The 19,628-nt window shown below is 50.1% G+C and overlaps 1 protein-coding gene across 3 annotated transcripts; it reads right to left on the reverse strand.

The window, feature by feature from the left end:
- Nucleotides 1-613: 613 nt before the first annotated feature.
- On the reverse strand, nt 614-19,016 carry LOC136541254 (uncharacterized). Of its 3 annotated transcripts, none has more exons than XR_010780315.1 (11): nt 18,880-19,016; nt 16,273-18,702; nt 15,895-16,012; nt 15,724-15,815; nt 9,469-9,707; nt 9,045-9,131; nt 4,851-4,950; nt 3,991-4,204; nt 2,665-3,854; nt 1,742-1,874; nt 614-1,147 (listed from the first exon to the last, which is right to left on the reverse strand). XR_010780315.1 is itself a non-coding variant. In XM_066533056.1 (10 exons), exons 2-9 carry the CDS (start codon nt 18,631-18,633, stop codon nt 2,689-2,691), a joined length of 4,377 nt encoding a protein of 1,458 aa, XP_066389153.1. In that variant the 5' UTR covers nt 18,634-18,702; nt 18,880-19,016; the 3' UTR covers nt 614-1,147; nt 2,665-2,688. The 3 variants fall into 3 exon arrangements, 1 of the variants encoding a protein (XP_066389153.1); XR_010780314.1 differs by having other exon boundaries at nt 615-1,147; nt 1,742-1,806; XM_066533056.1 differs by lacking the exon at nt 1,742-1,874.
- Nucleotides 19,017-19,628: the final 612 nt, after the last annotated feature.

The raw sequence follows: 19,628 nt of genomic DNA on the forward strand, positions 1-19,628 counted from the left end.
TGGAAAAGGATGTTAGTGGCAAGCCTTACCTTCGCCTGTGCAATGCGAGGAGACCGCGACTCGAACCCGGGACCTTCCGGTCACAGGCGGTAAGACTCTACCGCTTGCACCAGGTCCGCCCAAGAAGAGTATTGAATTATTAGGGAAAAAACATCTACAATGCATGATATCATGTTACTATATACAATGATGTCATAGTAATTAATTATTTTGTATGTTGCGTCTATGAACGTGGGTCCAAACTTTTAAAATGGATGCTAAATTGTTGCATTTCGTGCCAAAACTACAAAGCCCTAGAATCCAAACAGTTCGAATCCAAACAGATCAGCATTCCTTTTTTGCGAACAAACACTGTTTTGCTCTCACAACAAATCAGCATAAGCCAAATTTCAGCGAAACGAACAGGGCCTAGCATGACATCTAATAATAACTGTATGTTATAAGTTATAACCAATAGAGTAACCTAAGAGATAAAATGGGTACATTGCAGGATCAGACTGCTCGAAAAGTCAAAATGTGGCAACAAGGGCCCATCAACTCCATTCAGATTGAAACATTTACAGCTACATCCATCATTCCTTCGGTTACATCCATCACCCATCGGCTGATCCTCTGCAGTGTCTGTCACACGAATCACGCTGCAAACATGTAGAGGCGATTTTGCACTTCCATTTCCATCAAACAGAAAACAGACAGGTTGGTAAGTGCTACTAGTAACCACTAACCGCCCACTGGGAACTATCGTTACATGTATAGCAGCAGAACAATCGTGGTTGCAGCCCTGCAATCACGAAAGGAATTTCACAGTGCTACACAGACAAACAAGCGACAACTTATAACCGCTAACACATGGCTTTTCTTTTCTTCTCTAATTTCTGTACATGGAACAAAATTACACATGCATACCATGGGTACCAATTCTTAACACGGAGTTTGGGTCAACCAGGAGGACAACAGAAAACTTCCACACATGTATATCTACAACAAAATGTTGACCCAGATTGTGGGTCGTATAGAAGAAGAACAAGTCAGGAAAGTTTCATGATCTACAGCCTCAGTATAGAAGAACCAAAAGTCAGGAAAGCTTAAGAACCAACTGTGCCATGCTTCTCACGGACCATCCCAGCTCCAAGCAGTGTCTCGCACACTGTCAATACAAATAAAAAACAAGACCTTTTAGTTAAAAGATTGTGAGGAACAAGCAATTGAATGCCAAAGGATTTGACATGATTTAAGAAATTTAAACAGACAGCGGCATCAACCTAATTTTGTTTCCCATCTAAAGTAACAATTAGCAATGGTTATTTAACAGTTGCTCATCAGCTAGCACAGAGTGATCTAAAGAAAGGACCAGGATGGACAAGTCACGCTACTTCCCAGAGCTTCAGATGTTCTTGACCATGAGAAGGACGAATGAAAACTAGAATAAGCATTAGTAAAGTGGACTTGTAATGCCTAAGGAGATCACAAGTGTCAACAGGGAGCAGTTCCAACAAGTTTCTGACTCAATGCAAATGAGAGGCAGAAGTTGTTACAAACTTTGTTCACACATTATTTCTTTGGTTTTAAAAAGATGGATCAAGCTCATAGTCATAGATGGACATCTGAACCACAACTTATAACAGATGCTGATATTTGCAATGTGTGCATGCTACATGCGATTAATGATTTGCATGTCTTCAAAAGCATACATAAGATTCATAACATGACCAAGCATATTTGTGATGAAGAATTTTCTTACCAACAAAAATTCATCCACGCCAGTCCCCAGCCCAACAATCTCTCCTTTAGACCATCCAGGCAGCACTGTTATCCATAAATGTTACCAATGAGTACCCACTACCAACTATCCTTGATGTCCACCAAAACAGTTCCTATCAAACGAGGGAGTTGATTTACTACACTGGTCGTTTTGAACAGGCGCGTGTAACAGTAAAAAATCCCAAGGTGTGTGTGGTGTGGTGTGAGTTTTGTATTGGCTATTTGAGCCTTCCTTTTCCCTATCTTAATGCAATGATACGCAGCCCTCCTGTGTATTCTAGAAAAAAATTTACTACACTGGTTAAAGAACTCCTAGAATCAAAAGCAACTAGAAAAGATGCATATCTGTGTATGGCCCTGGCGCCTATGAATTCATGTGAAAATTTGCTCAAATCAAGCACATGCATCTGCTCAAAATATTGCCTGAAACTTTTTCCAGTTTTTTTTTCCAAAATAAAACTGAGATTTAGAAGCTCTGATAAGGATTGTCCGGTTTGGCGATTTCTACAGATGCTTGATCATAACTGTGAACTGATATTTTCATGACTCGTGCCTGATTTCAGACAAAACTTAACTATAACTACAGCAATTCATAGACAGAGACACAGAGTTATATAACTACATCAGAGGCATGCCTTCACAAGTTGCTGCCACAACTTAAACATCTAGGGTAAATCTACTGGTGACCAATATATGAACTCAAGTCATTAACGATACAACAAGTTGGTATGTACTAATAATACCTGTCTACAGCTACCATATATGCATCCATAAGTACCACAAAACACGTACCCGAAAGTATTCTCAGTTTCTCAGTGATGATGGAAAGTGCAAATGTAAGGAACATTTTTCTTAAACTTATAAGCTGAATGATAAAATATTTTGTAATCTCTAGAACAATACCTTTTATAGTAGAAAATAGAATGGTCATGCATTAACAGGTTCTCTAGAAGCTAGGTCATCTTCCATGCTGTTATTACTGTATATGACATCCTCTCCATGAAGTTGACCCTCCCCACAAGTTTGAGTAGGCTTAACCACATTTTCACCAACATCTGAAATGTTGAGCACGGGAGCTGTTATTCCTGCTTCATTGAAACTCTCACCAGTCATTCCTACCTTAATAGTTGCATCATCCATTTCAACCATATCCTTTTTAAGTGACTTTGACTCAGTCAAGGTCACCAACATATCTTCACAACTAGAAGAGTGTTTCAAATCTGGTAAAAGTGAGCCAGTTCTGTCCTCAATAATCTCCACTTGCTGAACATATAACTTCACAGATACTCCACTGTCAACTGCAGAAGCACTGTGATCTTCATTAGTACCTTTATCTCTATAGGCATCCATTGAGGTTCCATTTACAATAGTAGTTCTATCTTCCAAGCTTTTAGCTTCCATTGAGATTTGACTATACCCTACAACCATAGTTTTAAACTCATGCTTATCAGGCTTTTCATCCATAATGACTAAAGGTATTTTAGTGTCCACAGGAGCTGCGTAAGCTTTCTCATCCTCTTGATTAGCACAATAGGCAGATGTCAAATTAGATTCAGTTTTGCCTGTTATGGGAGCAGCTCCAACAGAAAGTTCACTAGATAAACGGTTTTCACCTTTCCCAATCTCATTAGATAAACAAGAACATTGATCCACAGTCACCGGAGTAGCAAGTGAATTTGAATGACTGGAATTAGATTTATCTTCACACTTCTGTTCTGAGATAGTATTTTCAGCAATCGATCTCCCATTGGTTTCTTTGTATTTCTCTTCTTGAATGTTTTCTGCTTCAGCCATGCACTGCATGTTGACTCCACAATTAGCTCCTGGAAGTGTATGCAACTTAACTGTCTTACCATCACCTATGGATACCGGGGATGTCCTTTCTATAGTTATTTTAGCTTCATTTTCTTCTGCAGCAGGAGACTGGTCCAATGTCAAGTCTGCAGAGTTTCCTAAAGGATGAGGACTCTCATGATGCTTAATTTCAAGATTGTCAGAGGCATCAAGTTCACTAGAAACATGAACGGGTGTCACAGATCCACTTGCTTCACTGAGCATTTTAGCATCCATCTTATCAGATCCAACAGCATTAGCTGCAATAACAAATAAGAATTGCTCAGATATGGGACTACGGCATTACCAGATCAAAAAGAAGGAAGAAAAAAAGCTACAGCATCACAATATCTGAACAAAGAGAAAACTTTTCTTGGAACAGTTTAGTATTTAGACCTGTCTTGGTAGTGACCTGTCCATCAACTGTTTGTGTTGGCAGCAACCTCTTCTCTAGTAGACCAGTCCCATTCATAATCAAGAGATTTAACGACTTGATTCTTTGTTTCTTGGAAGGTTGAACAGGCTTAAAACCAAAAACAGTTGTCCAAGTATTCTCCATTTCAGTCACAGCAGATACTACTAGTTTCTGAACATTGAGGGAACAAAGGGCCTACAAAATAATAAATTAACCCCAAAAAGGCAAAAACATGTCAGAAGTTCTGAAAACAGGAATGCAAACATGGGTGTACACACAAACAAAAAAATTGATCTGATTACAAGTAGGTTCGTGCTCTGCTCTTCTGAATCTGAACATCAACAAGTAAAAAAAATGAAAGTAGAAAACTGCCGCAGGCTATATACAAAATCTCCTTAGCCTCACAAAGCATACAATAGAATGGATACCATTTGACAAATCAGAATACATATCTACATATGTACATTGCAATACGCTGTGTTATAGCACAAAACCAGGTTCAAAATATGCCAGTCAATTCTGCAATCATACTAGGGTAGAGATGATAAATCTAACAATCTCAAATCTTTTGAAGAAAGACTAAGAGACATGTTGATACCAGCACATGAGTAAGACAATTCTGCCAACTAGGACTAATTATACAGTTGTATTAACCATGTTAACATCACCAGCCTATGTGAAGGTAAACTGGTAGTCTGGAACAGAACAAGGCAGAAATATCTTTAAAGGACACAAGAAGCAAGACATGTGAAGTATGAACAAGGAGAAATGACAGTTGACAGCAAGTGACTGCAAGCTCTAGTACTCACGAATGCACAGCTGGGAAGGGAAAGTAAATTACCGATTCAATTCCATTCAGTAGTCGACGCAACATCCCTTGGTGCCTATACATGCCTCTTGTGCCTATGAATGGCATTTCCGCTAAATCAGTTCCATGAATCCTGATTCATGCAGGGAAAAAGTGAAGCATTTTAGAAATGAAACTAAGTTAGAATTCATAAATTCACAACAAGAACAAGAAAAGAGGGGCAAGTTTGTATGTTTCACATTATACGTCACACGTAGAAGTTGTTTGGGGTATGAATAAGGAACAAATATCATGACAAAGTTCAAGTTTTCAAAAAACAACAGTTGATTAATGCTTATACGTATATACAAATTACTTTCAGGACACCTTGATGGTGAAATGGTAAACATGCGAGACTCAAAGTATCATCTAAAGTGCACCCTCAGCACATATTTTCAGTATACACATGTTGCATGCAAAATTTGATTTGAATAATCAGAACAGGAGATGGGGATGGCTGACATTTTGACGCAGAAGCTTAATAGTATTAGGGAAAACAATTTAGCCAGGTTCGGGGCTTGGGATGCGCGTAACTTTTGCCTTCCGATAAAAAAAGACACTATATTCTACATTTGCATCTATAATTCACATATCTACATGTTATGGCAAGTGGAGCCGGCCCAGGGGCCCACGCGCTCACAGTACCAAAGGACTTGCAAGGTTTTATAGAAACTCGTGTCAAACCCTGTTACAGTATTTGTTTCATTGCCCACTTAGCCCTTGTCCATAACAAGGAAGCAAGTAGTTTCCAACAAACACTGAAATTCCTTGCAACTGTAGAGAGATAATGCACCGCACACCCAATAAGGGGGGGTGGCCTTTCATATATATAGCCGAGAAGGCTTGGAGTACAAGTAATATGAAGTACAATACAAGTCAATACATATCTATTTATATCTCTAATACCCGCCCACAGTCGCAGCGGGAGGATGTCGGACGCAAAGACTGGACCTAAAATCAGTAAACAACTGTACAGGCAAGCCTTTGGTCATAATGTCCGCGAACTGATGGGATGAAGGGACATGGAGGACCCGAACCTGTCCTAGAGCAACCTTGTCGCGAACAAAATGAATGTCAATCTCTATATGCTTCGTGCGGCGATGATGAACAGGATTACCCGTCATGTAGACTGCACTGACATTGTCACAGTATACAATCGTCGCCGAAGTAAGAGAAGTGTGAAGCTCCTGAAGTAGCTGACGAAGCCAACAAGTCTCAGCAACAGCATGGGCGACAACACGGTATTCAGCTTCCGCGCTGGAACGAGAAACTGTAGTCTGCCGTTTGGAGGACCAAGACACCAGATTGTCACCAAGAAAGACACAGTATCCAGACGTAGACCGCCGAGAATCCGGACAGCCAGCCCAATCAGCATCCGAGTATGCTGTGAGAGTGTCAAGAGACCCGGTACCGAGGTGAAGACCGGTAGACAATGTACCCTTGATGTATCGCAAAATCCGCTTGAGCAGCGCCAGATGAGGTTCACGCGGAGAATGCATAAAGAGACAGACCTGCTGAACTGCATAGGCAATGTCGGGACGAGTCAATGTGAGGTACTGTAAACCGCCGGCGAGACTCCGGTATTGTGTCGGATCGGCAACTGGTGAGCCATCAGTGGCTGACAGTTTGGCGCGTGCATCGACTGGGGTGGCTGTAGAGTGACACTCAATCATACCAGCCCGCTGGAGAAGATCAACTGCATACTACCGCTGTGACAGGAAAAGGCCGTCAGCAGAACGAGTGACAGAAATCCCGAGGAAATGATGAAGGTCCCCAAGATCAGTCATGGCGAACTCTGAGCTAAGGCGCTCAGTAATATGTCGAAGAAGAGCAGGCGAGGATGCTGTGAGGACAATGTCGTCGACGTAAAGCAACAGGTAAGCAACACTGGTGCCCTCCTTGAACACAAAAAGAGAAGTATCTGACACTGAAGCGACGAAGCCCAAGGTCTGAATGAAGGTAGCGAATCGCTGGTGCCATGCCCGGGGTGCCTGCTTGAGCCCATACAAAGACTTCTGTAACAAGCAGACATGGTCAGGTGCAGCCGGGTCGACGAATTCAGGTGGCTGCTGGCAGTAAACAATCTCATTCAGATGACCATGAAGAAAGGCGTTCTTGACATCCAACTGATGAATTGGCCAGGCACGAGACGCAGCAATGCTGAGAACAACCCGAATCGTTGCTGGCTTAACAACTGGACTGAAAGTCTCTTCGTAGTCGATGCCATACTGCTGAGAAAATCCTCGAACAACCCACCGAGCTTTGTGACGAGCAAGAGAGCCATCAGAGTGATACTTATGCTTGAAGATCCACTTGCCGGAAACAATGTTGGCACGAGGAGGCCGTGGTACGAGTCGCCAAGTGCCATTGTCAACAAGTGCCTTGTATTCATCCACCATTGCAGCCCGCCAATTTGGATCAACAAGGGCACTGTGATAATTGGCAGGAAGCGGTGAGGCATGCGTGGCGGAGTAAGTCAGGCGTTCCGGCGGAGGCGGGAGCATTCCAGTCTGTTGCCGTGTCACACGGCGCAATGTAGCAGCAGGGACCGGCTCAGGTGCGTGAGCCGGCTGAGGCGCCGGTGGAGGCGTGACCTGTGCCTGGGGCACAGACTAGAAATTGGAATGGAGGACCCATTGCCGACTGTGATGAAGGACGGCGAATGAGGTAGATGGGAAAGAAGTATACCGTCGTGGGGGGACATATGAGATGTAGCTCCTGTATCGAGGACCCAGGGGCTAGCGCCTCCCTGCAGTGCCATCTGGTTGAGGGAGGCAATGAGAGCGCCCTGATCCCAGCCACCGGACGTAGAAGGCGGTGCGAAGGACGTGTGGGCCTACGGCAGAGGTGCCATTGGAGGACGCCATTGCGGCTGAGGAGCCCACGGAGAAGGACCAGCCCACGGGTTCATGCAGACCCAAGGACCAGTCGGCTGGACGCCGGGGCCGGGACGCCCGCCCAGGAGGCCCGGGGACGCCGCGGGTGGCTGCTGGTGGCGGCTGCCACCGCCGTTGTTGCCTCCACGCGCACCGTAGCCGCCCTTGCCCTTGCCCTTGCCCTTGCCGCCGCCTCCACGCGCACCATAGCCGCCGCCGTTGGGGTTGGTGCCGGAGGGCGTGGAGCAGCAGGAAAGGGAGGTGCAGGCCGTAGTCGCTGAAGTCGTGGACGGGGCGACGGCAGTACGGGCGGTGTCGGAGGAGACCTTGGCGTCGTTGGCGAGGCGGAGCTCCTTGAGCCGAAGGGTGTTGTGGGCGGAGATGAACGACGGAAGAACCGCCGCATTGGCGATGATGTCCGCCGTGTTGGCGAAGCGCGGATTGAGGCCGCGAAGAAGGTTGAGGACCAGCTGGGGCTCGAAGACGGTGTGGCCAACGTCGCGGAGAGCGTCGGCCGTGTGCTTCATGCGCTGGGCGTAGGCGTCGATGGACAAATCACCCTGGGTCATAGAGTGGAACTCTTGACCTAGGACGACGGCGCGTGTCTCCTGGTTTGCCTGAAACAGATTGGTAATGGCAACAAAGAGATCACGGGCAGTCTGCTCAGGTTCCATGGCGAGGTCGAGGACGCTGTCGTCGATGCAGCCATACATCCAACTCCGGACGCAAGCATCTGGCTGGGACCATGTGCGATCAGTAGGACGTGCCGGGATGGAGCCGTCGATGTGGCCAAGTAGGCCGAACTTGCCGCACATAGCGGTGAAGAAGGCAGACCACTTGGTGTAGTTCGGCAGCTTGAGATCAAGGGTGATCGGCACGTGCTGGCGCACGTTGATGGTCGCGTAGGAGATCACAGGAGTAGGGGCGTCTGTCATGGCCGGCATGGATGGTGATCCAGACATCCCGGAGGTCGCGGTCGAGGAGGATCCATTGGTGGCCATAACGAGGGGGGGGGGGGCACCGAGGTGGTAGGGGGGGGGGGGCGGCGCCGGGAGAGGTAGGGCTAGGGCAGCGGAAGAGAGGAAACCCTAATTTGCCCGGTCTATGATACCATGTAGAGAGATAATGCACCGCACACCCAATAAGGGGGGTGGCCTTTCATATATATAGCCGAGAAGGCTTGGAGTACAAGTAATATGAAGTACAATACAGGTCAGGCTATACATATCTATTTATATCTCTAATAGCAACCAAGGAGTGAATCTGAAATTAGTATAACAAAATATAACAACATATGAACATACAAATGTACCTTACAGATGCCGCAGATATTACTTCATCACCCCGTTCCAGGATAAATGCATAGAAACCACTGAAGTCTAAACGACTGAAATCAGAACTGCAATATTGTTTAATAGAATTTCAGTAAGTGATTATATTGAGATTTTGAAAAATAATTCAAGAAAATTTGTGTGATGAACAATCAAGTAGAGTCCAAAGAATACAAAGACAGAAATGACAGCTCTAGAAATGTTACAGCTAGCTCCCTAGGTACTTCCAAATTCCTAGACATGCTCTTGCAGACTCAAAAGAAAAGTGAAGGGTAAGGAAACAAAGTTCCTAGATCCAAAGAGTTGTTGGTCCATTGCAATTGCAGCTAGTTCAGGAAAATCATTCATCTTGATCTTTTATGGAGGTGTAACCACAATGAATCAAGAGCACGAAGGCATACGTACCTACAATTATATGCAACATTGTGAATCATATTAATTCCACTTCTCTCGTCAATGTGTGGCTGAAAGCACTCATCCAGAACTGTGAAAGCGAGGGCTATCTTGGAGTTGCATTGTGCCATTTTTTCTTTATTTTTTGGGGGCACGGCCTGATCATTAGGAAAACAGCGAGCCAGACTCCACGAAAATCCAGCCTCCATATGATTCTTTATCCCAAGAAGCTTGTTTAGTCGTTTATAAATCTGTGTTATTTCAACGAATAGAACAGCCTTAGTGTCCATGTTTATAAAAAGAACATACATATACAACAACAACAACAAAGCCTTTAAGTCCCAAACAAGTTGGGGTAGGCTAGAGTTGAAACCCAGCAGAAGCAATCAAGGTTCAGGCACGTGAATAGCTGTTTTCCAAGCACTCCTATCTAAAAGAAGAGATGGCTCGGGAAAACTTGGTAGATTGATTATGGAGGTACCAAATGAGTACAATATATATAGGCAAGGATTGTCAAGGGTTTATAGAAACACCCAATCAACGGTGATCCTTGCCTAAACCAAGATCATCTACCATAAAACCCCAAGGGGCGCCTACAGGCGCACTCAGCCCCAAGCCCAGGGCGTAACAGCCCATACAATAATGCTAATAGCCCAAGCTACAGCCCATAATATAGCAGTCTAACACTATCTAAGACTAAGTCTTTGGGTATATTCCATCCTTTCAAGTCTCCTTTTATTGCCTCTACCCAAGTCAACTTCGGTCTTCCTCTGCCTCTCTTCACGTTACTATCCTGGCTTAGGATTCTACTACGCACCGGTGCCTCTGGAGGTCTCCGTTGGACATGTCCAAACCATCTCAACCGGTGTTGGACAAGGTAAAAAAACAGAAGATACAATACATTTCTAAAGACAGTTGACCATGATTAACTGAGATGTGTAAGTGTCAAGGGCGCCAAACCCTTGGCTGGCCGGACCGCGGCTACGTAGCTCGTAGCCGTCGGCCGTCTTCTCCGGTGAGGTTATACCCCTCTACCGCAGGCTTAACAGGGAAGAGGAAGGTTAAGATAATTTCTTGACTGCTTTATTTGTCTCCCGATTACAAGTATAAATAGCTTATAAATAGCCAAGGGCTAACCGAATTTGGAAGGCACTCCCTAATCTTAGGGATTAGCAACCGCTAATCTAACTTCCTAAACTTAGCCACTCAGGGCCGATCCCGCACGCTCAGCCGCGCGGCGGACATCGCGGGCGCGCCTGCGCCTGGTATAGGCCCGCCCGTACATGACATCTCTCTCCGCCTCGAAATCCAGCTCGTCCTCGAGCTGAAAGGAAGGGAAACGGGCGCGGAAGTCCTCCAGGTCCTCCCATGTAGCTGACTCCGGTGGCTCGCCCTGCCATTCCACAAGCACCTGGCGCACGTCCCGGGCCAGCCTTGCTCGGATCACCTTGGCCGGGGCAGGTACCACCGTGCCGTGCAGGAGTGGTGGTAGCAGCGGTGGGGCGGCCGGCGGGGCGCCGACGAACTTCTTGAGGACGCCGACGTGGAACACATCGTGGAGGCGGGCACCGGAAGGCAGCTGGAGCCGCACAGCCACCTCATTGATGAGCTCTGTGACCTGGTATGGCCCGACGTACCGCGGCTTCAGCTTCCCCGTAGCTGAGCGTGGGAGGGACGTTGCTGCCCGCTGCCGAAGGCGAAGAAGAGCCCAGTCACCGACCTGGAAGGAGACCGGCCTGTGGTGCTGGTCATAGACGCGTTTCTGGGCCGCCTGCGCCTGTTCCAGGCGGTACCGGACGTCGTCGAGGAAGGCAGAGCGCTCCTCCATCTCCTGAGCCACCGCAGCGACCCGAGTCTCGCCGGGCTCATAAGAACGGATGGTCGGTGGGTCCCGGCCATAAACCACCCGAAACGGCGTGTCGCGGAGAGATGACTGGTAGGCGGTGTTGTAGGTGTACTCCGCCCATGGCAGCCAGCGGAGCCACTGTCGGGGGCGGTCTCCGGTGAAGCAGCGCAGGTACATGACGATGACCCGATTGGCGGCCTCAGTCTGGCCCTCCGTCTGCGGGTGAAAGGCAGACGACATGTACAGCTTCGTCCCAGTGAGCCGCATAAGCTCCTGCCAAAACGCCGAAGTGAACACCGGATCGCGGTCCGAGACGATGGACCGCGGTACGCCATGGAGGCGAACGATGTCGGCGAAGAAAGCTTGGGCGACGGCCTCCGCGGTGTAGGGGTGCGCGAGCGGAACGAAGTGGCAATACTTGCTGAAACGGTCCACGACGGAGAGGATGACCGTCTTGCCCTGCACCTTGGGCAGCGCCTCAATGAAATCGATGCCGATGTCCGCCCACACCGCCGACGGTACCGGCAAAGGTTGAAGTAGACCGGCCGGTCGGAGGTGATCGGACTTGTACTGCTGGCAGGTGGCGCACGCCTTCACGAAGTCCTGCACCAAACGACGCATGTTGGGAAAATGAAAATCCCACCGGAGCCGGTGGAGGGTGCGGTGCATGCCCTCATGGCCGTCGTTGTGGACCGCGGCCACGATCTCCTGAAGTAGGGGTGACGCCGGGGGGATGTACAGGCGGCCGTCGAAGGCGACCATGCCGTCCACCAGCGTCCAGGGAGCCGCGCGGGTGGCCGCTCGAACGTCCTCGTGGATGGCGACCAGGGCGGGGTCAGTGGCCTGAGCGTGGCGTAGGCGCTCAATGAAGTCGAAGCGGGGCGCCGAAATGGCCAGCACCTCGCCTTCGTCATTATCACGGCGAGAGAGGGCGTCGGCGACGACGTTGGTGGCGCCCGACCGGTACTCCACCGAGAAGTCGAAGCCCAGAAGTTTGCCGACCCAGTGGTGCTGAGGGATCGTGGCGAGGCGCTGGTCGAGGAGGTATTTGAGGCTGTAGTGGTCGGTCTTGACGATGAAGCGCCGCCCCCACAGGTACGGGCGCCAGTGCCGCACGGCCTGAACGAGACCGATAAGTTCGCGCTCGTAGGCGGCCAGCGAGCGGTGGCGAGGCGCCACAGGCCGGCTGAAGAAAGCCACCGGGTGGCCCTCCTGGACCAGGACCGCGCCGAAGCCGAACGTCGACGCGTCGCACTCGACGGTGAACAGCTTGGCGAAGTCGGGCATGGCGAGGACGGGGGCGGACGTGACGGCGGCCTTGAGTGCTGAGAATGCCGCGGCCGCCGCGTCGTCCCAGGTGAAGCCCTCCTTCTTGAGAAGAGCCGTCAGCGGAGCCGCGATCGTCCCGTAATGGTGGACGAACTTGCGGTAGTACCCGGTGAGGCCGAGAAAACCGCGCACCGCCCTGGGTGAGCGGGGGGCCGGCCACTCATGGACGGCCTGCACCTTGGCCGGGTCCATGGCCACGCCTGCCGCGGAGATGACATGGCCAAGGTAGGAGACGGAGGAGGCACCAAAGGAACACTTGGTGCGCTTGACGAACAGCTGATGATGGCGAAGCTCGTCCAGCACGGCCCGGAGATGTCGAAGATGATCAGCCCACGTGGTGCTGTAAATCAAAATATCGTCAAAAAATACCAAGACGAAGCGGCGCAGGAACGGGCGGAGGACGTCGTTCATCAGTGCTTGGAATGTCGCCGGGGCGTTGCACAGCCCGAACGCCATCACCAAGAACTCGTACAGGCCGTCGTGGGTGCGGAACGCCGTCTTGTGGACGTCCTCCGGGCGCATGCGCACCTGGTGATACCCGGACCGGAGGTCCAGCTTGGTGAAGAACTTGGCACCATGGAGCTCGTCGACCACCGGAATCGGAAAGGCGTCCTTGACGGTGAGCGCGTTGAGCGCCCGGTAGTCGACGCAGAAGCGCCACGAACCATCGGGCTTCTTGACGAGGAGGACGGGCGACGAGAACGGCGACTCGCTGCGGCGGACGATCCCCTGCTCGATCATAGCGGCACACTGCCGCTCCAACTCGTCTTTGTGCGCAGCGGGGTACCGGTAGGGGCGGACGGCCACCGGCTGGGCATCGGGCTTGAGCGTGATGCGGTGGTCGTGCGCGCGTTTGGGGGGCAGACCGACGGGGTCTGCGAAGAGCCCCCCAAACGAGAGCAGCAGCGCCTCGAGGAGGGAGTCCGGCGCTGTGGTGGCGCCCAAGGTCGGCACTGAAGGGCTGCCGATGCCGGTCCAGGAGACAGGGCGTCCCTGATGCTGGAAAGTCATGCGCCGGTTGCCGAGGTCCCAAACGATGGGGCCCAACGCGCCGAGCCACCGGGTACCGAGGACGACGTCGTACCCGGCCAGCGGCATGACGTAGAGGTCGGCCGGAAACGCCGCGCCGTCGATGAGCAGGGGCGCGTCGCGGATGACGCCGGCACAGGTGACCCGCTCGCCATTGGCGACCAAGGCGGTGAGACGGGGTCGTTGGCGGAGGGGCAGTCCGGAGCGTCTCGCCGCCGCTTCGGAGATGAAGTTGTGCGTGCTGAAGTTGTGCGTGCTGCCGGAGTCCAGGAGGGCGACGAGGGACGCGGCACCCAGAACCACGGCGATCTGCATAGTGCCTGCCACGGGAACCCCTGCCACTGCCTGAAGGGAGAAGCAGGGCGCCTCGGCCTCGGGCTCAGTCTCGCCGGCGACGTCCGTGCCGTCGTCGATCTCCACCCCCTCCAAGAAGAAGATGCGCCTGCAAAAGCGATTGTGGCCACGGGAATATTTCTCGTTGCAATTAAAACAGAGGCCCAGACGACGCCGTTCCGCCATCTCCGGTGTGAGGCGGCGCTGGTTGCCCTCTCCGCGGCCCTGCTGGGCGGCCCCCGGGGGCGCAGGGAGCGCCAGAGGTTGCTGGGGCGGTGGCAAGGCGGCCCGGGGTGCGGGCGCTGGAAGGAGACCCCGCGCGGGCGCCCGAGGCGGGGGCGGCGCCGGCCGATCGGCCTCCATCAATTCCACCTGGCGCGCGAGGCTCATGGCAGCCCCGAGCGTCGCCGGATTGTGGATGCGGACGGCGTGGCTGAGGGGCGGCAGGAGGCCGCCAGTGAAGAGTTGGACCCGCTGCGCCTCGTCCAGGCGGCCGGCACGCGGCAGGAGGGCCTGGAACCGATTGGAGTATTCCTCCACGGTTCCGGTCCGCCGGCATTCTGCCAGCTCGAACAGGGGCGCCGAACGGAGGGGAGGCCCAAACCGCAGATTGAGGAGGTCCTTGAAGTGCCCCCATGTCGGCGTGCCTTCGTCTTCCTGGAGCTGGACGTACCAGAGCTGCGCGACGTCCTCCAGATGGTAAGAGGCCATCCACACGCGTTCCTCGGCCATGGTGCGCTGCTGGCGGAAGTACGATTCACATTTGTTGATGAAGAGCATCGGATCGGACTTGCCGTCGTAGCGCGGGAATTCCAATTTTTGGAATCTGGGGGGGCGATCAAGGTCGCGCGGATCTTCCGGTCGGCGGCCGACGCCGCTGTCTGACGATGAGGCGGACTTGTCCTTCAGAGCCGCCATGTCTACCTTCATGGCAGTCAGCTCGGCGGTTAGGGACTGCAGGGACTCCAGCACATCGGCGATGGTTGGCTCACTCATGGCTGGCGGCGGCGCGGCGGAAACAGCGGCCGATTGGGGCGTGGGGGGCTCTCGTTGTGGGCGGCTGCTGTGGAGGATTGAGCGGAGCGGGCAGGCGAGGATCGGCGTGACCGTGATACCAGGTTGTCAAGGGCGCCAAACCCTTGGCTGGCCGGACCGCGGCTACGTAGCTCGTAGCCGTCGGCCGTCTTCTCCGGTGAGGTTATACCCCTCTACCGCAGGCTTAACAGGGAAGAGGAAGGTTAAGATAATTTCTTGACTGCTTTATTTGTCTCCCGATTACAAGTATAAATAGCTTATAAATAGCCAAGGGCTAACCGAATTTGGAAGGCACTCCCTAATCTTAGGGATTAGCAACCGCTAATCTAACTTCCTAAACTTAGCCACTCAGGGCCGATCCCGCACGCTCAGCCGCGCGGCGGACATCGCGGGCGCGCCTGCGCCTGGTATAGGCCCGCCCGTACATGACAGTAAGGAAATGTGAAATTTCATGGGCTAATTGAATGCTAAGGTAAATTGTATTAACATGGTAAATACTTTTCACATGTTGCTTCAGCTGCAAATTTGCTGGAGATTTATTGGTAATGTCCTTTAATAGAACCCCTGAGGGATATGATTCAGGTCAGCCATGCTGCTCAGAAGCATCAAGCATCATCATCCAGGATGAACATTATAATATATGGTATAGTATGCTACCCAATAAACTCTAAAATACTGAAGCAAAAACTCTGTACCTTTCTACATCCTGGACTGCAAAAGCAATCAGAGGTACCAGGTATGGTACAATCAGAGTCTGTCCCGGTTCCAGATGAACAAGTTTGGTGATCTGCGAAGTGCAAAATTATTGTGTAAGGAAATGTACAGATGCACAGAGAGAGAAGGATGCACAGAGTAGAAAGTCTTACATTTCCTTGAACATTGCAAACAAGAAAGTAATAGCTCAGGAGAAGATGATGGCTTTTCTTGGGGAAAACCACAGAACCTACATAAACAGCTGCGACAATACCAATCGCCAGAGGGGAGCTGCAGAGGCAATTGGCATAAATAAATTAAATAAACATAAAAGCATCCAAAAACAGAATAGACATTCTAGATATATAAGAAAATGAAACAAATTAAAATTAATATACCATCCTAGCAGCTATCTCAAAAGTCTCGCTCAATCTAGGGGTGCATCCCCCCCCCCCCCCCCCCCACACACACACACACAACAGAGCTCTCATCAAGTTTTATTTGAAACAAACAAAAGAAGTGCTGTAGCACATATATATCTGTATGCTTACCTTAATTCCCAAGCAATCCAAATGAAAAGTGGAAGCACAGTGATCACAGCACACCAAATCACCACCATCCCCACAAATAGCACAAGTATCATCATGTTCATCCTCGCCCTTATCTATCTTGTAAAATCCCTTATTTTCACATCGTGTGTGCTTCTCCCATGCATCAAGTAAACATTGCAACAAAGATACCCTACCACCTTCCAGAAAGATGTTTGCATAGGGCTTCTTCTCTTTTGAACCAGCATGAAGTTCAAACTTCGCTACTGTGAGAATCTTGGAACAGCACCCACAGAAAATACCCTCCCTGGTAATTTTACCTGCCAACATTTCCCTGGTTCTATTGTTGTTCATGTATTTGACCTGCATGTCTTCAGAAACAACCCCCAGATCTATCATCCATGAATATACTGTACGCTTCCATTCATACGGAATATAGCCATCCATGTTATCCTCCGTATCATGGGTACTCCCACGGACAAGAAGCCCACATCTCCGATCTTTTACCCTATCCTCCTTGTTTTGATGCTTGTTTCTAGAACCTCTATTAGCAAGGATATCTTTTGAGCTTCTGCTTCTGTTTCTGCTAACCCCACGTTTCTTTTCAGCACCACAAATTTCTTTATTAGTCCTTCTCTTAACTATATTCTTTTTTAGCAATGCTAGATCATCCTTCGATATGGCATCTGAAGCACCTGGTTTAGTATTATTAAGTTTAGATGAGCGGCCCATATTTTGAAACTGTTCTTGGAAAACTGCATAAGCCTTAGTGATTGACCAATAGCCAACCCCGGCAGGAGAAACATAGACTGAGTCTTCATAATCTTTGTTTTTCCTCTGCCTTAGGTCAATTTTCCACCCATTATCTAAAAGCACACGTTTTATCTTGTTCCTGAGATCCTGCTTGTGTGTGTTAAGGGGTCCTCCCCTTGGCTTCTTCATTTTAAGCTTGTTGAGCACAGGGCCAGATGTGCCTTGCAGATCAACAGCTTTCGATTGTGCCTTCTTTGATAAACTCTCTGACGACCCTTTATGCTCAAGCAATCGCTTTTTCAGATTCTTCTGTTCACTTGATTTAGTGCTATCATCTTTCAAGCTTAGAGAATAGTTCTTCAGTTGTTGCTTTGAATTTTGTTGTTTCATTTTCTGGCCCAAAGAAACTCCCACTACGCTTGGATCACTTTTCCTCAGCGCAACAGGAGAGAGTAGCTTTCCCACAACTCTCTTCTCACCATTTGCATCCTGCTTCCGAAATTCTGCAGGGGCACCACTTTTCTCTTCATATCCTTTATATCTCTCTTTCGTTTCTCCATCTGCCTTGCTGTTCCTGTGCTGAAACTTCTCAGCAACAGTTTCCATGTCCACGGTACAGTCCTTCATTGGCACCTTATGGCCACCAAACTCTCCATCCAACTTAGTTGTAATTGCAAGAGTCTTGCCATCACTGGTTTCCTTATCAATCACCTTGGTGTTCTTCATTGGCATCTTGTCATCCCCAGTTTCCTCATCCACCTTATTAACCTTCTTGGACAGAAGCTTGCAATCATTACTCTCCATCGCCGCACCATTGTTCTTCGGCAGGAGCTTTAAAACACCTCTCTTTGTTGGAATCCTAACATTACCAGTCTCCCCATCCACCTCAGTTTGCCTCGACAGAATCTTACCATCACCAGCATCCCTGGCCACCTTATCATGCTTTGGCAATATCCTTAAAACACCCCTTTTCCCTTGCAACCTTAAAACCTCCTGTTGGCCAGAAATGATGGCTTTGCCCTGATCGGTCTTCAATGGCGTCCGTCTTTCATGTTTCTGCAGCTCCACCTGCCTCCTCTTGTCACCCAAACTCGATACTTGCTCCTTCATTTTTGAGGCGCTGCTTGCCTTCATACCCACCCCACCTTTGTCATCCAGAACACGCCCTCCCCTTACCTCTGGCCTCTCAAACCGCCATGTCGGGAGCCCCCGGGGCAGCATTTTTCCACCAGTTCCACCCTTAGATGCACCTCCACTACATCTACTGCCACCACCATGGACAGTCTCAACTCTGATCCTCTTGGCAGCAGGCTGCGAACTACTGCTCTCCAGCTGAACTCCCGTTTTCTTCTCTGAACCATCTCCATCACTGGACTTAACCCCTGAAACCTTCTCAGGACTAGCAGTCACGGGTTTCTCCTCCGACAGATCACCACCGCCTTGGCTGCCGGCACCGGCATTGCCCACCGACGCGGCACCACTAGCATTCCGCCGCGTGGAGATGCAGAACTCGTCGGCCTCGGAGTCGCTGGACTCCATCACCAGCTGCCGCTTCCGCGGCCTCGTCGCCGCCGCGGCCTCCGAGCCGCGGCCTTCTCCGTCGGAACCCATCAAAAGCTTCGCAAAACCGATCCCCAGAAGAGCTCAAACCTCCCGCTCCAAAACCATCGCCGGGCGGCCCTGGATCAAGAACCACGATTAAAAAAACGAAGCAATACCAATCCAAACCTGAACCCAACAAAAAAACGCGAGGTAAAAGAAAGAAAGAAAGAAAAATCCGCGACGGCGCGGCCACCGCCCGTCCGGGAGGCCGTTTCCGGGTCGGAATTCAGCGCGATGGGACGAGTCGGGGCTCACCTGGATTGCGGGAGCGCGACGGAGGCGGCGGAGCGGTCGGGTTGCGGCGCTGGAGGGTAGGGTTTCGGGGATCGCGGGGGATTTGGGGGAGGGACTGAGAGAAGCCGACGGGATTGGCTTGGCCTGCTGCTTCTCGTGTTCGTCGTCGGGGGGGCGGGTCTACGGATTAAAACGGGAGATGGGGAAGGGGCTATTTGACAATTTTCCGTGTACTGATGATATTTGCAGTAAACGCCCTGTAGGGCAACAGCCTGTTCATTTGGCTAGAGCTTGTCGTAAACGATTGTAAATTTCTAGCTGGAACGGTATTTTTCTCTCACACAAACCAGCCAGCGGTACTTCTTTATGAACCAGCAACGATACGAACCAGCCAACCGAATAGGCTGCAAGTCGTTTTGCCGTTGGGATCCCTTTTCCGTTTTACGTGTCAGCTTTGGACTCGGTTTTTTTTAGCTTTGTTTCATAGTTTTTTTTTTCTCTTTTTTCCGCATGATATCTCTTTATTTCCTAGCAAAAAGGCATGTATGTTGTAATGGGAGGAAAAAAGCTATCAAACGTTAAAAGAAAACAAGGGCGGAATGTTACGTATCTATTTATATTGGTCTCGTTCGGCTTGCTGAAACTTAGCTGAATTGACTGAAAAATACTGTTCTGGCTGAATTGTTATGAGAGAAAAACATTGTTCCGGCTAAAAAAATAAGCTGAATGGTGCGGATTATAAGGTAAGCCGAACGGGACCATTTTACCCT

The sequence above is a fragment of the Miscanthus floridulus genome, chromosome 3, assembly GCF_019320115.1.
Source record: "Miscanthus floridulus cultivar M001 chromosome 3, ASM1932011v1, whole genome shotgun sequence".
In the NCBI taxonomy this organism is placed as follows: Eukaryota; Viridiplantae; Streptophyta; class Magnoliopsida; order Poales; family Poaceae; genus Miscanthus; species Miscanthus floridulus.

Coding starts and splice junctions, on each gene's coding strand:
- LOC136541254 (XM_066533056.1), bottom strand. CDS start 18,633: ATGGGTTCCGACGGAGAAGGCCGCGGCTCGGAGGCCGCGGCGGCGACG. Junction 4,951..9,044: donor ATATCTGCGGCATCTGTAAG/GTACATTTGTAT, acceptor TGCATGAATCAG/GATTCATGGAACTGATTTAG. Junction 3,855..3,990: donor ACAGGTCACTACCAAGACAG/GTCTAAATACTA, acceptor TTGTTATTGCAG/CTAATGCTGTTGGATCTGAT.